This window comes from Fukomys damarensis, unplaced genomic scaffold, assembly GCF_012274545.1.
Source record: "Fukomys damarensis isolate Sample0158 unplaced genomic scaffold, DMR_v1.0_HiC HiC_scaffold_18, whole genome shotgun sequence".
Classification (NCBI taxonomy): Eukaryota; Metazoa; Chordata; class Mammalia; order Rodentia; family Bathyergidae; genus Fukomys; species Fukomys damarensis.
This window is the reverse complement of record NW_022900930.1, coordinates 40,749,776-40,770,466: the sequence shown is the minus strand read 5'-3', so window position 1 is coordinate 40,770,466 and position 20,691 is coordinate 40,749,776. Positions and strand designations below refer to the sequence as shown.

The 20,691-nt window shown below is 42.7% G+C and overlaps 1 protein-coding gene across 5 annotated transcripts in view; it reads left to right on the top strand.

Moving 5' to 3' along the window:
• Nucleotides 1-20,691, top strand: part of Csgalnact1 (chondroitin sulfate N-acetylgalactosaminyltransferase 1) — a 296,177-nt gene that overhangs the window by 240,819 nt on the left and 34,667 nt on the right. For all 5 annotated transcript variants that reach the window (XR_004517882.1, XM_010624869.3, XM_010624876.3 and 2 more), the window contains 2 exons: nucleotides 6,672-6,888; nucleotides 19,076-19,177. Coding sequence is in view for 4 of the 5 variants with exons in the window: in XM_010624869.3 (XP_010623171.1) it covers nucleotides 6,672-6,888; nucleotides 19,076-19,177 (319 nt within the window). In the remaining variant the exon portion in view is untranslated. The remainder of the gene's footprint in view (nucleotides 1-6,671; nucleotides 6,889-19,075; nucleotides 19,178-20,691) is intronic.

Genomic DNA, 20,691 nt, shown 5'->3' with positions numbered 1-20,691 from the left:
CATCTGTCCATCCGTTCATCCATCTGCCCATCCACCCCATCTCTCCACCTACCAATGCATCTTAAATTTGCAGGTAATAATATATTTACACCATTTAATGTAATGCATTGAGTTTTTTATATATCAGAGAAAGATTCCGTCAAGATAATTAACATGTCTATCACTTCAGCAATTTATCGTATGTGTTAAGAACATTTAAAAAACTACTTTAGCAATTTTGAGACATACAATACCTCATTACTGCCTGTGGTCACCACACAGTGCAGTAGATCTTACTCCTCCTGTTTGACGGAGGCTTTGTACTCTTTGGCCCACACCTTATCTTCTCTTTCCCTATCCCTTCCCTTCCTGCTCCCAGCCCCTTGGTCACCATCATTCCTCTCTCTGCTTCTGTGTATTCATGTTTTTGGACTCCACATATAAGCAAGAACACTGGATATTTGTCTTTCTGAGCTTGGGTGATTTCACTTGGCATAATGTTTCCTAACTCCACCTGTGTTGTCACTAGTGACAGAATCTCATCACTTCTTAAGGCTGAATGGCCTTTTGTTGTGAAGAGCCACGCCACCTCTTCTTCATGCATCCACCTGTCGAAGGACCCTTATTTCCTTTATGTCTTGGCTATTTTCAACAGCGTCACAAACATGAGGGGCAGATTGTTTCTGGACATTCTGGACTCCCTCTCGGTGCCCACAGCTTCAGTTCATGCGGTGGGAGTGCCCCCCTCTGTGTCTAGAAAGGCCCATCTGCTGGATCCGACCTACTCACACAGCTCCTCAACTCAGAATATCCGGAGCTTAACCCACAAACCCGTGGTCCTCCAGCAGGAGCCGTGCTGCATGACTCCTGTCGCCGCCCTGCCGTCCCATTCTCCAACCACCCGTTGCAGCTTCTTCCCCTTCCCATCGCCTCCACTGCCCCCATCTTGGTTCAGGCCCTTGTCTTTTCCTGCCACCCCAGATAGCTTCCTCCTCATCACTCCTGAGCTCCTTCCCCGTGATCCGCCCGTGCTCCACACTGCTGGGAGGTCATTTTCCCAAGACCTCCTCTCTCCGCCGTGAAAATGCCCAGCTGGCTCTTCTGTGCTCCAGCCAGGGGATGGTGCTCGTTTGGGCCAAGCCTCTTTGATACTCCAGCTACGTCTCCCACTTCTCTCCCTCAGGTGCCCACTGTATTCAGGCTTTCTTAACTGCTTCAGATCTGCTAAACATAAAGAGTTGTTATGTTTTCTTTTCAGTATCTTTGTTTATGCTACTGATCATCCCCTCTCTGACTTGGTAGTCTTGCCAAACACCCACTCAATCTTCAGTTCTAGAGAGACATCGTCTATCAGATCACCCATACCCTCCACCAGGTGGAGAGGCCCTCTTTTTTTCTTGTTATTATTCCCACACAATAGAGTCTAACAATTATTTACGTAGAATTCATCTCGAAATTGGTATTTTGTACAACCCAGAGGTGATCTAATGTGTATGGGAGGATGCAAGTATGTTTTATGCAATGATATTCCAATTAATAGAAATGATTTGAGTGTCATTCGTAGATTTTAATATCCTATGGGGATCTCGGAACCAATTTCCTGCAGATACCCAGGGGTGCTGTACTTTTGTTTTTTTTCTTGTTGGAAGTATCTTTTTCCCTTCTTTCAAACTTTTACAGATTGGGAATTCAAATAACTGCTATTTAATAACCATCAAAATCATATGGTAAAGTGAAAGAAAAGCAGTGAGGGTTGACGTGAGGATTAGCTGTGGATAAACGAGCCAAGCACAGTGGGTTTCACTGCAGATTTTCTGTTGCTTGTTTGAACAGTCAGAAGCAGTTTCCATGTTCTTGATTCTTTTCTGTGCTCTGGGTTGTCAGTGTTGCATATGAAAGGGATTTTAGGCAGGAAGTTTTTGAGCAGCTGGTCGACCAGGCGAGCCACATGTATCCAGGTTCAGTTTGACATCTGTCTGCACCAGATGATTTTCACAAACCTTTCATGTTTTCAGGTGCCAGAAAGGTAGTTAAGAAAGGGAAGGTACAAATGGTGTGATATGGAGGTGTCTGGAAAAAGAAGGGTCATGTGCAATTCAGAGCATTATGAGGATCCTCTCAGAGAGGGAGGACCAGACTTAGAAGGGCCCAAAGTAGAAATTGGGTCTGTGGAGGTATGTGCGTCTGTGCGAAAATATAAGACCTCACTAAAGGAAAGCAGTCATTGTGAGAAAATGTGCATAACGTACAATTGATCACTGATCATTTTTAACAATTCAATTTCAGTAACATTAATTACTTTCAAATTATTGTGCATCCATCACCACTATCCACTCCAGAATATTTTCATCTTTCCAAAGAATAACTCTGTACCCATTCAATGACTCTGCATTCCCTGCTTCCCTTTTCCCCAGCCCCTGGTAATATCCATTCTATTTTCTGCCTATATGATTTTATCTATCTTAGTGCCTCAAAAGAAGTGGAGCCCTATGATATCTGCCTCATGTGACCAGCTTATTTCACTTAGCATAAATGTCCTTGAGGTTCATCCTTGTATCATATGTCAGAATTGTATTTCTTTGTAGGGTTGAATAATATTCCATCATATGTATACTGGATTCTGTTTATCCATTCATCTATAGATGAAGATCTGTGCTATTTCTGCCTTTTAACTGTTGTGAATAATGTTGCTTTGAGCATATATTTGACTTTTTGAGGAACTGCCACACCATTTTCTCCAGCAGCTGGACCATTTTGTATTCCCACCTCCAATTTCTCCAGGGGAAGAGTGCTTACAAGGATTCAGTAGACACTCACCTGACTGCAGCCTAGATTTTGAGTGAGGCAGCAGAAAGAGGTTCAGTGAAGACAGAAGATTGAGTCTGTAGCATGAAGAGTCTTTAAGGCTAGGTCCAGATATTGGTACTTACTCCCCAGGCTGTAGGAAATTGGTGAGGGCCATTCATATGATATGGATGAATGGAACTTTTGAGAGAGGTTTTGCAGGCAGGATGTTTGCATGGGCTCAGCGCTGGGAGGGCTCAGCAGTACAACACTGTGACGATCTAAGTCTATCTATACTGAGTGAGGGTAAGGAATGCGACAGAAAGGAGCAGTACCCTCCTTCTTCAATGTCATGATTTCCAAGGTGAAGACAGGACACGGGAGAGGGCCTGAGCCTGCTCAGCACCTTCCCTGTTGGAGGAGCAGACTTTGTAGCTGGGAGCTCAGCTATTTCTTGGACTCCTGGAGATGCCCTCAACCTATTGGGTGTCCCAGAGCCCAGCCCGTTGAGTAAGGAAAAGCAGGAATTAAGATATTTGGGCAAGGAGCTAAAATATCACACCCAGAGTAAACTGAATATTTGTGGAGGGAATAAAAGACAGAAAGTGCCAGTCATGGTGTCTAAAGAAGATTCAAGGTAGCTGCTAAATTATTTTGATTTTTAATTTACATAGTACATGAAATGATAGTATATCAAAAAATACTACAGGTAGTCTCTTCCTGATCTGAAATGCTTTGGTCTAGAAGCAGATTTTGGAATATTTGTTTAGACTTTTACAATATGAATCAAAAAAATCTGAAATCCAAGCTGGGCATGGTGGCACACTCCTGTAATCTTAGCACTCTGGTTGGCTGAGGCAGAAATTTGTCAAGTTCAAGCCCAACCCCCTCCCCCAAATCTGAAACCCAAAACCTGGTAAGCATCATAGGTCTGTGTTTAAAATTTTGTGACTTCACATTTTCTCATTCGGGACCCTTGATCTGTACAAAGAAAATATTTGTGAGACTGATTTGTTTGGCATTTGCCAAGTATAGCGGACAACTTCTAAGCTAAAAATCTCTTCCTTTCTCAGAATACTCTGCCCCCACTTCTATTCATTTTGTTTCCACCACTGAAGATTCCAGGAGGCAAAAGGACTCTTGTAGTGTCCCCTGTGTCAACCGAAGATGAACTGTGAGCACTCACCCTGTGCAGTGTGCCAGGTGGACCATATGAGAGCATCATGACCAGGTGTGGGTGTCGGTGCACCTAGGTTGCAAGAGTGTTTCCGATAACTCCTGTTTAAAATAGATTAAATGAAAGGACTTGCGATCAGATGCAGAAGGCACCATTAAAATAATTAGGCAGGGTATGAGGGAACATGCTAATGATTATGTAACAACTGTTTCAAGGCCAGTGTGTGGAATAGAATGAGAAAGCTCCTTAAATCTTGGTATGAGCTTCCTGGTGGGAGGGGAGAAGCACTAAGACCCCCATACACCGCGGCAGCACAGCCTGTGATCTCTGCCACCCGGGTAGAGGCTGGAGGAGGCCACCAAGGTGCATAGTGTCATGTAGTCATAGGAGTCGTTATTAACAAGGGTCGTTGCATTCTCTGTATTCTTCATGGACAGCAATCCATCTCTGGAGGCAGGATTGAATATATTGCTCTCTGTCTTTTCGACTGTGGATTTAGGTTTTTAAAAAGTCAATGATGCTTATCCGGGTGCTGAGAAAGAAAATGACTCAGTGGGAAAAACAATCTTCCCACATGTACATGTTTGCCTGAATGCTGAACTGCCGACAGCCTTTTCCAGGTTCATTGCTGTGAGAGGAAGCAATGCTGTTGACATCCAGTGACAAAAGTGTGACAAGGCACAGCCACTGACCTGCTCCAGTCATGCAGATGCATCCTCTGTGACCACCTGGGGCTCCTTTCTAACTCAGCCCCACCTCACTTGGACCCTGGGGATTGGTGGTTAACCAGCTGCTCCAGACATTAGAGGTGGGGAAAGAGCCTGTTTCCCTGAGGGGGACTAATTGCCTGAAAGAATTAACAGACTTTGAAGGGAACCACTTAAGGTTTTCAAAGAAATCCTTTGAGCTTCCAAGGAAATAAACCTTCTCTGTCTTCTGTGATTGCTCCCCCCACCAAGACTGACTTCTTTAACAGTATGAGTTCACCAGAACTCTCCGGCTGCCCTGATGCTGAGAGCAGTTGCTCGCTGTGCTGCGTTACGCAAAGACACAGCACAAGCTTCAGAAGTGAGCTTAGCCCTTGTCCTTCCGTGCCCTTGTCCTTAAATCACCTATGCTCATTGCCTGGGGATCGTGCCTTTGAATGATTGAGGCGGACCTGTAGGACTGCCGTGTGAAATGAGGCTACCTTGAACACTCACAGTACCAGACTCTTCCCTGTGCACCTCAGGAAGACCCAGACTTTGAACAGGATCAAAGGTGCTGTAAGCCCAGGGATGGAGGATGAAAAGTTCCTACGTGACAAAGAACAGAGAAGAGAACTTGGCAGTGTTTGTGAAGAAGACATGCAGTTCCCACAAAGGAAAAGGACAGGGAGAGTAAGGAAGAAAAGAGAAGTGGTTTGTCATGTAACTCACCAGAGGCAGACATTTTTGCCCCTGGAGGTTTATTTTGGTGGCTACTCAAAGTTTGGGAGGTGGTTCCTCTAACTAACATGAAGATTAAGAGGAAGGAGGAGACAGACTAGAAAATATGATATAAATCAAAGCCAAAAGCTTCTCCGGTGATGTTGAATTTTATGTTTTTCTTTTTTCTGGCTTTGTAAAAAGTACCTAACATACCAGCGATATTAGGCAGGAAATGGATCCTAGCCATCAGGGAAATTGCTTGCTCTCTACACAGAGAAATTCTGTCACACTGGCCCCGGGGAGGCTTATCCTGCACTGAGATGCAGCGATGCTGTCCTCAGCCTGCCAAGTGACACTTGGTGGAATTTCAATGAGTAGCATGAGTGGAACATCATAGTCTGAAAGGAATGTAAATAGACTTCCCTCCTGCTCACCTGTCTTCTCAGTACGCCCTCTTACATCAAGGCTGACAGAAGAAGGCAGGGCAGAGATGATGGTGGACGCGTGTTGTTTACTGTGTGCCACACACTGCTTTTAACGCCTTGGCATGTAGTGAAACCTTTACTTCACACTGGAGCCTATGGGGAAAATGAGGCACAGAAACATTCATTTTCCACAGTGGATCTGTGGGGCCAGGGGATTTGAACTCAGGCAGTCTGGCTTGGGTGTCCGTACTCTGACGTATGGAGCCACACTGCTTAGAGGTAGAAAGGAAGATGAGAAACTAAGTGTGGTGCATGGCGTGTGCCTGTCCAGCTCGCAGGATGCTTTATATGTTGCTTGTTTAATTAGTCCAAGAAGCTTCCAGAGGGCCACATGACCTGTGTGTCTGGCCCTGAGCTCCTCTAAGATGCCCTGAAGAGATCACCATGGTTGGTTCATCTGAATAGCTGTAATTTCTAATCCATCATTTTAGCACACACATTTAAAATAAAATAAACAATAGTGCTCATACTCTTCTAATCGTATTGCAGAAAATGTGGATAATAGAAGAAAAGGCACATCCCTCTCTGCAACACAATCAATCTTATTTCGCATATTTCCTTGAATAACTGAATAATATAAATACAGTTTTGTATCTAGCAGAAGTTTTTTCCCACATTTTTATGAAATCATAAAACTGTAATTTTTAAACTGGTAATATTTTTGTTTCTTGTGGTACTTTTAATTGGAAACATTTTGAGTTTCTAGTCATTGTTGGAGCCAGACAATTAATATTAATTTTTAAAGGCATTTTGTGCTAGATCTTGGTTATAAAGACACTCAATAGGCAAGGTTTTTTTTTTTTTTTAAACTAGCTTTCCTTGTTTTTCTGTTAACAGGGATCTATCGAACAGAAAAAGATAAAGGCACTTTGTATGAGCTCACCTTCAAAGGGGACCACAAACACGAATTCAAACGACTTGTCTTGTTTCGACCATTTGGCCCAATCATGAAAGTGAAAAAGGAAAAGCTCAACATGGCCAACACACTTATTAACGTTATCGTGCCCTTAGCCAAAAGGGCGGACAAGTTCCGGCAGTTCATGCAGAATTTCAGGTTTGTTTGTTTGCACATCGTATTTATCTTCCTCAGCGCGGGGCGTGTTGGAACACTGATATCATTTTCCACCATCTCCCACCATTCCCCTGCCAACTACAAAGGCCCCTTTCTCTTGCCTGCTCAAACCATGTTTTCTTCCAGTGAAGTTGATCATTTGTATTTGCGCTTTCCCTACAGCAATCGCAAACTCCCTGCTAAGCATATTTACCTTCGGAGCGAACACGAGAAAGCCTGGGTTTTCTTCAAGATGTGCAGAGCTGACCCAGTGCCTGTGAGATTCGGTTTGGACTTGAGTTTGGGCTTGTGTGTAGGAACCGGGACTGTTCAGGACAAGTGGGTGACATTCTCACTCTCCAGAGCAGCAAGGAGCTGGCTGGTGACCCAGCTCCTGTCTGCAGTGACCTGTTCTAAGGGAGGGTCCTGGTCTCAGCGGAGGGCCTTTTACTTTAGCTGTGACTAGAAAGGATTGAATCAGAGTCTGTTTTTTTCTCAGGTACAGCTCCTAGGAGTTTGAATCAAAAACTGTACCAAGAAGTTTTCCACGACTCATTTTTGTAGCTACTCATAAGGCTCGATGGAGTTTCATTCTCACATGAACTAATGTAGTTTTTACTCCTGTGTCTGGAAGTCCTTACTGCACAGAATTGGATCTTTCAAGTCTTTATGTCTCAATCCACCTGTTCGCTGAAGTTCCCAGCTAGTTTATCTTGTCAACTTATTTCAAAGAGACAAAATCATATTATCCGATTATAAATCTTAGAAGATCAAGTTTACTTTTAAGCTTTAATTGTTGAGTTCACATTATTAAAGAGGCAGAATGTAGTTCTGGCTGATACACATGCTCTTTTTTTAACTTAAATAGTAACCCATTTATGATAGTTATTTAATAGGAAAATCAAATAGTCTGTTTAGAAGAGATTTTTGAGGTTATCTGCTCTAGCCTCCTAATTGAGAATCCTGACTCATGGTTCTCTAGGCAAGGTATGTGGACCAGGTAACACCTCCTTCTGCAGGCAGGCTGTCCAGACCAGCCCAAGATGGAAAACTTCACTCTTTGGGGCCTGGATTTGGCCTGCCTGTAACTTTCATCCAGTGAGTGCAGTTCTAGCATCTGGAGAGATGACTGAACTCATAACCATCCTAACCTTCCAAAGATCTAAAGAAGCAAATGGTAGCCTCCCGTGTCTTCTCCAGGTAGAAAAGCTCTTACGCCCCCACCCCCAGCTCTCTTCTAGATCCTGGCTCTGAACTGATGTTTTCTGAGCTGCAGCTCTGCCTTTAGCCATGCTATCATCCAGGAGGAGTGGGCTTAACTTCTGTTTGTTACCAACTTTCAGAGTCCATTGCTTTGTGCACAGTCTCTTTGCTGCTGGGTATCCAGCACTGCAGTGATGTGTATGGAACGCAGCCCCCTTAGTTTCCTGTAGTTGTATTGCATCTCCTCGGGAATGGCAGAGTGTCACTGGTTCATTCAACATTACATCCAGAGAACCTGTGGTTGGTAGTCGGAATTCAGTGAAATCCTACTCTCTGCCACCAGGACTAGGTTCTAGCATGTTGCTTTGGCTGGGAAGCTTCCCACAGATTGCCAGATTTGGGGTTCTGAGCTTTTTCAGAGGGGAGTGCTACCTTTTTTTTTAGCCAAACATTTATTGGTAGGTACATTTTGGATGTACATGACAGCATCGATCATAGGGAATTTGCACCTTCAGCACAGTCTAATCATGGAACATGCTGGGTTTGGCAAGTGGGGACACTAAAGGCACAGCAGCTCAGCATAAGGCCAGATCCTCACTGTGGCCCTCAGGGGCCCTGGAAGAGCAGAATTCTCTTGGATATATGTGATTAGCTCTTTCTTCAGTATGATGCGGATTGCAAGTAATTAATATCAGGAAGACAACCAGAAGGGAAGTGTCATTGAGAAAAGTAAAGGTAGTAGTTTAGAAGTCTTCAAAAATGGGGATGGTGGAATGGGATGTGATTCTAATGAATGTTTAAAATACACAAAAATCCTAGGCATCGTTTCCTGGCTTTGGCTAATAATGTGTCCTCTGCGACATGCAGGTAGGAGGGGTTCAAGGACGGGTGTTTTCAGAGCCTGTTGACTGTGCCAGGCACTCGACCCAGATGGAAGAGGTGAGGAGCAATTCCAGATGTGCCACCTGCCTTCCTGAAAAGTAGAATCTGCTGTCACAGAACCAAGTGCTGCGGGAGATGCAGGCGAGGGATGGGGATGGGGCAAAAAGAGAGGACCCCAGCGCAGAAGGCTGAGTCCCTCAGTGCCCCCAAGAGTGCGATGTGGCAGAGTACTCTATTCTGTGAGGTGTCTGTTTTTGGTAATAGCCTAGTGAGATGATATTTCAAATCCTCAAGAAAGCATTATTCGAAACATGGTGTTTGGATAACTAAACAAGCACAGAAGAAAAAAAATTATCTCACACCATAAACTAAAATAAACTCTTGTCAATTAAATATTGTAAGCAATTAATACAACCATAAAATTACTTGGAGAATATAAAATAGAAGGGGCTATTTATTAAATAATTGATGTTGTCTCTCTGAAGTTGTCTCCAACCCAAGAGAGGAAACCATTAACTGTGGTTGACACTGAAGGCGATAACTGTGAGTGATTTCTATCTCCTTCATCTTATCTGTTTTGTAAAGTTTTATATAGTCACCCTATGCTTTATATTTTATTTAAAAATCCAGTGAAAGCGTTTTTTTTATGCTTTTATAATTTAAGCGTGACTTTTTAGTTTGTAGAGGTGACACTGGCCCTTACATGTAATGTAGTGCACTACAGGGGATGAGTTACTTTGTAAGTGACTTCAGGTCTTAGAAGTGACCATTATTGATATTAGTTGGTCATCAGTCTGGGCACCTCTCTTTGCATATATGCAGAAGGAGGGATAGACTGATAGCTGTGAATAATTTAATGTGATATGAGATATATTCTATTTTTAATGAAAGAATTAAATTTTTCCTTTTTTATTCTGTGGCACTGAGGTTGACCCCAGGGCCTTGCACTGAGCTACATCTCCAGGCTTTTGTAATTTTTATTTTTAATTTTGTGACAGGGTCTTGGTAAGTCACTAAGTGCACATGCTGACCTCACTCTTCACAGTCCTCCTGCCTCAGCCTCCCAGAGTGCTGGGATTATAGGTATGCACCGCCACGTCCAACTAACTGTAACTTTCTTAAATTTACAGAAGAGAATCTGAGGTATAGCAGAAAAATATTGGTGAACTTTTAGAAAAATCTTTTCACTGTAAGAGATACTAGTTCCTAGGAGATCCCTCTAAAACTAAGAGGGTGACTTTGCAGAATTGTTGGAATTATTACATATTTTATAACATATTTTAATTTTAGACTAGACTGAATTGAAAAACTGCAGTAAGGAAGAGAATCAGCACAGTTAATACTGTCTTCCCCCTCCATATTCCATCTTCTAACTGTTAGCTGTCTCCCATTATTACCCGGCCAGTGTTTGCAGCCTTTCCATACTGTTCTCCACAGTGCTAGGTCTACAGTAAGTGAGTGAATTTAGTACATTCATGGACTGTCCCCTTTCAGTACCAAGTCCCTTGTGCACTATATTGAAGTGAGTTCTAGGTGTTTGAGCATGTTTTGACCATGTGAGGGTGGCCTGGCTGGGCTTCCAGTTCTTGGGGTAGGGCATACGTTCCTTAGGACTCTGTACACCACGGAGAAGTGTTAAGGCCCTTGTATGTATCTCTTCTAACAGTGACTGACTTTGGCTTAAGAATCCCCTTTCTGAGTCTTGGATTGTAGTAAGTTAACTAGAATCTACATGGTCTTTGTGTCTGTTGTTCTGTAGCCATTTGCCTGGGAGGCGGGGAGATTGGTGCTCTATTTGGGGTACTCTGGCTCCATTGATTTGGTCTGTGCTTCACAGACACAATTGTGTATTTTGCACATTTCTGTTATCAGCTTCTCCCTGGTTTTCAGGGCCTCAGTCTTTCATCTGCATTCACTTAAACTCTTCCGTTTGTGTCAGTAATTTGATTTTCTGATGTACCTTGCTACTTCCAATTTAATACCTTTGTTTGTTTGGGCTATGGGTGTATTTCCTGAGCACACAATGTGCCTGTTGGTCTTATTTTGTTGTTTTTATCATTTCTTCTTTGATCTCTTTTTTAAAATTGCAGTTAATTAAGCATTTGCAAAAAAAAAAGTCTTTTGTCTGAGTTATACTTTCTTGCACACTAAGTTTTCATTTGTTTTGAATGCTATTTCTTAAATCTCTCTCTCTCTCTCTCTCTCTCTCTCTCTCTCTCTCTCTCCCTCTCTCTCTCTCTCTCTCTCTCTCTCTCTCTCTTTCTCTCTCTCTTTATTCTTCCTCCCAGGATGCAGTTGCAGCAATGCTGCTTTTCATCTTTCCCATGTGTCGCATGCCAGGGGTGCCTAGGCTTCCTATTGTTTGTTTGGTACTGGGGATCGAACTCTGGTCCTTGCGCCTGCAAAGCAGGTACCAGAACCACTGAGCTAAATCCCTGGCCCCTGGGCTTCCTTTTGCTCTGCCATGATATGAGTGGATTTTCCTTGACTCACTTCTCGTCCTGACCCCTAGCTGGGTTCTGAGGACTGAACGTTTTTCTGTTTGCTTTATTTGCAGTGTGAAGGCGTGGGTGGTGGAGAGAAAGCTCACCCAGACTGTGAGCACCCTTCCTGTTCTATCCTGGGCCTTGGTGCAGATGCGTCTAGCGGGGCAGCAGCCTCTTCCTTAGGGTGGAAGTTTTGGGTTCACACAGTGGGTCCTCTGGTGAGGCCTGGGACCCCAGAGAGAATCAGCTCCATTTTTTCCTTTCTCTCCTGCCATCCTCTTCTTCAGTAGTACTTTGTACTCCTTCAAGTCAGAAGGAGGGAAAAAGAAAGTTTTAGCTGTCTTTTAATGGATCTGAGGGATACAGAAGAAATATATATTAGATGTGTCTCTGGCTCTCAATATTCCTTATCCTTTCCTTTCTGCTCTGATGAAAGATCATTTTTAGTTTATAATTTTTTATGTTTTACTAGTATATGCTTGCAGCACTTAATGGTACATCCCTCAATGGGGAGTTGATACACAAACATAAGACATCTTTATTCTTTTTTCACCTTTCCCCTTCCCTCCCTTCTCCTCCTTCCATCTCTTGATCCTCTTTCCTTTTGCAAAAGAGCTATCTCTTTTCTGTTATCTACCTTGTATTTTGCTTTTTACTTATATTTTAAGTTTCTCATGTAAGAGAAACCACATGATATTGATGCGTGTGTTTCTAATGTATTTCACTTAGCATTTTGGTCTCAAGGTGCATCATTTTCCTACAAATGACTCAAGCGTATCCTTCTTTATGGCAGAGTAGTACTCCATGGTGTATAAATACCACATCTTCTTTATCCATTCATATGCTGGTGAGCATATTATAGGCTGTTTCCATAATTTTGCTATTATGAAGTGTGCCAGCTGCTCACCAGAAGAACTTGCTGCAAATCTAGATCCTGTCTCCTTTTGCCCAGTCATGTATTGACTTAAAACATTGCCTTAAACATGGCTATGCATGTAATACTTATTAGGATGTCTTTAACTTTCACAAAGATACTTAGAAGGGGAATAGTTGGATTGAGTGGAATTTCTACTTTTAGTTTTGTGAGGGATCTCAGCTAATGGTGATTATCTCACCCCCCACCTTTATTCCCATCAGATCCACTGTTTTTGCAAGGGTCGGTGACAAAGCATAATGAGGACAGACCCACATTCCTTCTCCCCCGTCGTCACAGCGTGGAATGACCATGGTGCCCTGCTTGACTCCTCCAGCTCCCTGCAGTCACCGCGGTCCCGGGGTGGGCAGTGGGGAACTGCAATCTCCCCGGCACCCTCCGGGCTACACAGTCACCACCTCAGCCCCTGGCTGCCGAGTGCAAGTGCACCAGGCCGTGATTTCCATTTCTTCCTTCGACCTCCTCTTTATAAAATCATGGTAGAAAAATGTGTCCTTTTCACTGGATTTTCTTGATGGGAAAATTTTTGCCATTTTCCACTCTTCTGGGCATATAGTTTGTAATTATCACTATTTGAGATGATTTATTTTGATCCTTCTGGTCCATGGCCTTTCCGATATCAGCCCCCTCTGCTCGGCTCTGAATTGGCCGAGGAGTCTTTTACACGTGGCTCCCAGCACCTCAGCTTCAGTGCCTTCTAAAGAAAATGCAAGTATTGTCCAGGAGGGCCCCCTGCAGCCTCTTGGTTGATTTCAACAGATAATTCTGGGTTTTCACTGCAGCATAATTGGTAACTATTCTCCTAGAAAAGATTCACTCGGTTAGGCCTTAGAACAAATAAGTCTTCAGTTGTTCTCAGGCAGAGGAGTAGATGTGGGACTTGGAATTCCCAAGAAAGCAGGCCTGGTCTTGAGGTCCAGAGTGGCCCCCAGGAAGCCTCGGTCTGCAGATGACAGCTCTCCCGGGTGAGGGCCTGATGCTGTGAGCAAACACAAGGGCCCAGAGGCCAGGTTGTCGTGCTCCAAAGCTGTGTGCGGGGTGGACTGGGGGCAGAAGCTATCCCTGGATGCAGATAGATGGACTCAAGGGCTTGCTTTCTTCTCATTGCTGTGATAACCATATTAATTAATCTTAAAAAGTATTTGTAGTTACAAAAGGTACAAATTTAATGAAAACCATGTTTATAAAGTGCCATGTACAAGGACTCAGCCACAGTGTGGAAAGTGGACAAGTGCACTCAGAGGTCAGGGTTAAAAAACAATTGAAACACTTCACAATGCCAGGTTTCTGAAACTCCTGGCAGCCAAGGAGAAAAGGGAAAAATGTAGACTAGTTTACTTCAGCCCCTAGTATTTATTTATTTTTGGTACCCGGGATCGAGCTTGGGTTCTTGCGCTTGCAAGGCAGTCGGTGGCACCACTAGAGCTAAACCCTAGCCCCAGCCCCTAGTATTTAATAACAGGGGGTCTGCCAGTTGTAGGGTGAGAGGAACTTTCTTCTAGCAATAGAACCTAAGGGCCTTTATTTATTCACCAAGTGAATGATAATTCTAGGATTTACGGAAGTTGTGATGCTAACACTTGAAAATTGTCATCTCACCAAGTAAAAGTAAACACTCTCATAGGAGCAACATGGATTTCTGTTGCCAGGCTGATGTGCCCCAGGACATCATCTTTGGTCCTGGTGGGCAGTGGCCTATCACTTTAGCAAACTTCTTCACTTATGCTGTGTCATAGTGGCCCACATGGCAACCTCACAGGCTCCTTCTGTTATTCCCTGTCCCAAAAATGTCCCACCTCCCTCCCTTGGGATCACAGGGCTCCCATGCCTGTGGCCAGGAATAGATAAAAGCTCATCAGTTATTTCACTGTGAGTTTTTCTTTTTAATGAGGAAGAAACTCATAATAGCAAAGCTATAGATTTTCTTTGAGTCTTTATCTCTGATCTCTCAGGAAAAAAATTGTGGAAAATATTTCTCATGATTTCTTTAAACTTTTCTCTATTCATCCCAAATTTGCTTGCTTTTTATTGTGACTACTTCCAGCTGGACTGAAAAGCATTTTATGTTGCTGGGTTTCTCCTCAGTCTGGGTGGGTTACATTTGGTTTAATGTACTCCTTTGTTTTTTATTCTTTCTGTCCCTTCTCCCATCCCTTTTAAGGCATTTATTTACTTTAATGCAGCATCAGAGAAACTTTTATATGTTTATTCTTTAGCAGTTCTCTCTCTTTTTGTCGTAAAACCTGTAAGATGGTTCTAGAAGTTTCTGGAAGTAAATATGAGGCTGTGATTATAGAATCTCTTTTGGCTAGGCTAGTATAGGTGACTGAAAGCCCTCAGAATATCAAATGTTGGGTTGTGATAGCAATGAATTCCTGAATTCCATAAGAAATATAGTAGTATTCTATTCTGCACGGTATAATCCTCCCACCTGCCCCACTACCTTTCCACCATACACGAGTGTTGCCCAAGAAAGTGTTATGATTAATACATTTGAGACACATTAACCTGTGTCATTTATCTTACTTGGATAAATATTTCTCTTTGAGAGCTTAGTAGAAATGGATGTTGATTGCTTCTTGGTCTTTTGACTAAGACCAAGTGCAGATAGAAATAGATGTTGATTTCATTTAAGTCATAGGTTGCATAGAAACATGAATCTAAGACAACTTGGCTACTTGGAAAATGATCTTGTTTTCATTCTGAAATGGGCAAGCCAGAAAGTAGGTCCCATTAGGTTGGCTGAGAGTTAGAATTCACCTCAGTTTTTAACACTGATTGGATTTGATAACATAGATAATGGTTGGAAAATGATGTTTTATTGATCATGACATGGTGGAAGAGGAGAGGACCTATGAAATAAAAGGAAGGAATAAAACATTCTGAAGGTTCTCACTAACTGCTTGTCCCCTCTCCAGGAATATACCTATTCTTTGCTTCCAATCTCTGAGCATTCAGATATACCGTTTCCTTATTTCTGGCTAAGAAATTCTCTTCTTGACATCATAGCAATATGGGCAGTCTGAGAACTAAGGGGTTAGTAATGTGCATCATTTCATTTACATGGGACACTCCTTAAGGTCCAAATAGATTTTCTTCTCATACTTGGTACATCTGAATAAACATTGACTTGGAATGAGCAGAGACGCGACTTTCTTGCCAGCTACGCCATTTCTCAGCTGTGAAAGCCTTTCTCTGCTTCTCCCAACTTGTGTGAAGCCTACTCGCCTGTCAGGGCTCAGGTAAGACTCTCCTTCTTCCTGACACTCTTTCCCCATCACTCATCAGGAATTAATCGCATTCTCCTTTATGTCCTCTTGGGTTTTTTTGTCCCTCTGTCACTGAAGTTATTTCATTCCAGATTAATTGTAACTCTTCAGTTGTTCATTCCTCTGAAAACTAAAAAGTTACAGAGCTAAGTAGGGTGACCAGTTGTCGCAGGCTGCCTGATGCGAAGGGATTTCCTAGTGTGTGGATTCTTCAGTATTAAAACCTGAGATTCCCAGGCAAACCTGGATGGTTTTCCCCCAGAGGGGACTATGCATGATGATCCCTTATAATTTGTACTCCAGAGAAAATAATACATTGCATAGCCTTCGTGCTCATTCTGTTTTTATTATTGAAATTGCATGTATCAGTCTTAATTCCATCGCTACAATAAAATTCCTGAGACTGAGTATATATGAAGACTAGAGATTTATTCAAGGGCATGGGGCCAGCATTGGTTGGACTCTGGTAAGGACTGAGGGTGAATGGCATCATAATGGGAGCAAGTAGGAGAGAGAGAAATCACATGATGAGAAACAAAGCCAGAAAACAAAAGAAGGCCAGAATTGCTCTTTTGTTCATTTTTTGGGGGGGGGTTTGTTTTGTTTGCAGTATGGGGAATGGAACCCAGGGCTTTGGTATTGAAGGCCGGACTCCCTCAGATGGTTGCAGAGATTTTTTTTTCCTCATCGAGTTTATTGGTACATTTTAGGTACACAGTACGGTTACATTCATCATTGGGATCTTGTATCTTTACATGACAGGTCTTGGTTCTCATTTTGTCCCCTTGTCCCTGCCCTCCCTTCACCCCCTCCTCCCCTCCCCATTTACAAAATTTTATTTCCATTTTTTCATTTTCTTCTATTTTTTTCCTTTCCCTTATTACCTTTCCCCTACCCTTCCCACTTTCCCTACACCTTTAGCCCTTTTCTTCCTATTTCACATTGTCAATTATCTTATTAGGATCTTATGTACTATTATAGTTTATTCACACCAGAGAAACTATTCTGTATTTACACATGTGTGACTTATTTATTTCACTTAGGAGTATATCCTTACTATGTATCCATTTTCTTATGAATGAATCTAATTTCTCATTCTTTATGGCTGAGTAGTATTCCATTTTATTAAAAAAAACCACATCTTCTTTATCCAGTTTCCAACTGATGGGCAAATGGGCTGTTTCCAAGTTTTAGCTATTACAAACTGTGCCACTATAAACATAGGTGCGCATATATCATTCTGATATGATTCTTTTAATTCTTTTGGAAAGATACCCAGCAGAGGGATGGCTGGGTCAAATGGAACCTCTAGTCCCAGCTCTTTGAGGTATCTCTATATCGACTTCCATAGTGGTTGCACCAGTCTGCAGAGATTTCATTTACAGCAGTGCCACAATATCTCTGTGCTCATAGAGGCACGGAAGTCACCTCCAGAGATCCAGACATCAGTGTCAGGTACAAATAATCAATGGCACATAGCCGTATGATTTTCCTCTTGTCTCATCCCTCGGACTTTATTTTTTAACTTTTTGTCACCAAAGCAAAGGCATATTCATGTACACAGTCACCTCTATCCGTGCTCTCTCACACCTGATCTCCCAGGGGACAGGGTTGAGTGAGGATGGGTTTTAGAAATACAGAGAGCATTCAGACCCTGTGACTGTGTCCACACACTGCTAGTCTTGTACTCTCATGAGGCATTTGCTCGTTTAGTTGTGGATAGCCTTAGTCTTAAAGGGTAGACATAGAACTCACTGAGGGCAAACATATCTGTCTCGTCTTTTTTAAGATCCCCTGGTAAAGTACCTGACACATACATACATGGTATGTTGTCAACAAATGTATGTTAAATGAATAAATGTAATGATAACATGAATACCTGGTGGACTTTGCCTTTTTGAGCTACTGTCTCACCTGATCATGAGAGCGAAAGGCCCAGAACATCTCTGATTTCTGACTTTTCTTCCTTTTCTGTGTGTGTGTGTGTTTGTGTGTATGTGTATTTGTGTGTGTGTGTGTGTGTGTGTGTCTGTCTGTCTGTCTGTCTGTGGTATTGGGAATTGAACTTAGGGGCTTCATACTGAACTTCATCCCCAGTCCTTTTTTACTTATTTTTTCATTTATTTTGAGACAGGGTCTTGCTAAGTCACTAAGTTTCCCAGGCTAGATTGAACTTGCAGTCCTCCTGCCTCAACCTCCCAGAGTGCTGGGATTCTTTTTTATTTCTTACAATCAGGAAGTGTTGTGACTGGATGCTAAAATACCAGCAAGGGAGACAGTAAAGATGTTCCTGGAAAAATGAGGTGGCTTTTTTTTTAAACCAGGTTCAGCAGGTGAGCTTCTCCGGATGCAAGGTGGCTTTTTGTTCCAATAGCACACGCAGTTTTAAAGTGCAGTTTCCCCCAGGGCCCAGCCCTGTGTGTTTTCCTTCTGGCTTGGCAGAGGACAGTAAAACTATATACCTGGGGGTGTGCCCAAGAGATCTTCCTGTTGATGGTAGATAGAGACTCATTCTGCTGGGACGGTGTCTTGGAGGAGCCCTTGGTTATGAAGCACATCATCATACTTCAGCTTTCGCTCTCAGTCCCTGGCCTTTTTCTGACTGCTCCACCCTCACTCGTGTTCTCAAAGCTGCTCCTGTACCAGACTGAGCCCCACGTGCTTGTCCCTGGGAGGGCTGAGCCAAGTGTTGTTTTGTCCAAGACCCTGAATCAGCAGGTGCCAGGTGCTAGGCTTCATCAGTCACTTAGAGGAGAACGGGGCCAGCAGTGACGGTGGTGGCCCTTGTTTCGGGAGGGTGAGATGCAGCAACCGTGTTTTTGACTTGTCATTTTGTTGGCAGTCCTATTCCTGGATGTTTGCATGAGTTTCTAGAATTCTAAACAAAAGAAAGACTGCCTTGTCTCATTCGGTCCTTAAGACTGTCTGTGTTGGGTCCACACCATGGAAGAGAGCCACTGACAAGCACGGGAGTCTTTCCCTTTGTTGGACTTCAGCCTTCTCATCTGGATTGTGGAATTACATCTCCTAAACTTCACAGGCTTCTTCTGGGGATGGGGATCCAGGGCTCTTTCCTTGATACCATGTGACTGCCTGTGGTGAGGCCTGAGGCAGGTGAGACCTGTGGTGTCTTGTATCTGAGTTTTCATTTGTCAAATCTGAATATTTAAATTTCAGTGTTTCTTGATAAGGTAAATACAAGTTCCCGAAATTGGAATGATCAACCAGAAACAGATTGGATCCCAATCTCTACTTTCCTGGCAATTTACTTAGTACTTCAAACCTTTTTGCCTTTTACCACTTCCCCACAAAAAAGGGTTTACTTTTTTTGTGTGTTGTTTTGCTTTTTTTTGCCTTGCCTACTAAGGTGAAAACAGGAACCAAGCAGACTGATGTATATGGGGTTTGTTTTCCAGGGAAATGTGCATCCAACAAGATGGGAGAATTCATCTCACTGTTGTTTACTTCGGGAAAGAAGAAATGAATGAAGTCAAAGGAATACTTGAAAACACTTCCAAGTGAGTACGGCCTGGAGTAGAAACAAGGAGTCACAGTAACCAGGTGCAGAAGTACACTCAATCCTTAACACCAGGGAAACTAGGAGATAAATGGCTGGTCGAGTGTAGGAACATGGCCACCCAGCTGACACTGGTCATTGTGCAGGGGTGACGGCTTTGACAGTGGAGATAAACAGGGGAGTGTGGGCTCCTGTGCACTCCCATGTGACCAGAGGTGATCACTCAGCACCACAGATCAGGGACTCTCGGGTCGCTGAGAGCAGGGCTCAGGGAGAGCACAGCTGTGCAGTGAGCTCTGTCTTGGCCACAGCTTCACAAGTCAAAAATGACTGTTATGGTGACATCTCATCTACATGGCAAAGGGTCTCAGCCTTTCACCTTTCATTCATTATGTATTTAGAGATATGAAGGGGAAGCCAAAAGGGCTGACTGAAATGGCATCTTGGATTAAAACTACTCAGTTGAACAGAAATTACTTAACCTGACCTTTTAGATCCTTGGTTGTATAGTTGTATCTCACTCATCTTTTACTTGGGGAAATAAATGTATTCAAAAGCAGTGTATATATATTTTTTTCTCTACCAAAATAAATAACTCCCATGGCTTCCTGTACCAGTGAGGAAGGCAGAATGGGACCATCCTGCTCCCTTTTGTCTTGCCCTGGAGGTTTGCAGGGCTTACCTGAGTAACCAATCAGTTGGGTACTTTCTATGTAAGTGAACTTTTGATGGTGATCAATAGTAGTGGAAGAAATAATCTGAATAGGTTCATGTAGTTTATAGGTATAATTAGGTTTTTCTATTAATATTTACTAGAGATTCAAAATAGGATTTGCAGTCTCACATAGCCATCAGATTTTCATTCCTATGTGTCCCCTAAAATCCATAATTGTTACTTGAAGATAATAAGATTTGTGATCAGACTAAATGAAATTTATTTCATTTGGAGAATGGTATTGTGATTAAACTGTTCTAAATACAGCTAAATGCATGCATGTTAAGAGTATCTAAAAATAAGATCATATTTAGTAACAAGTTTGCAGCATTTTACACACACTCTCTCTCTCTGGGCTTACTCTGACTCTGCTGCTTTCTGTTGCAACTGATTTTTATGGATCAATGTTTTTGCAAACTCCAGTTTGTGGTTTATTAGAGGATTGTGAAATAAACCATGTGTAGTGTTTTTAAAAAGTGAAATAGAATAGGATAAAAAATATAGGATGAATCTTGGGTAGTAAGGGTAAGTAACATTTCATGAAACATTAATTTCAGTGCATTTGCTTGCGTGTGTGCACGCACGTAGGTACAGGCACTGTGTTATAATGTATAATACATTCCTTTGTAAGGGTTGTGGTAAAAATGTTTACAAGCCACTGCCATAGACAACAATGCAAATCAGTTCTCAATACTTGTGTGTTAATCCACAGACTTTTCCAGTCTTCATTGTATCTCAGCTGAAAGCCTGGCACAGCACTCCTCAAATATAACTATGCTTTGGAGTAAGCTGGAGTGCTT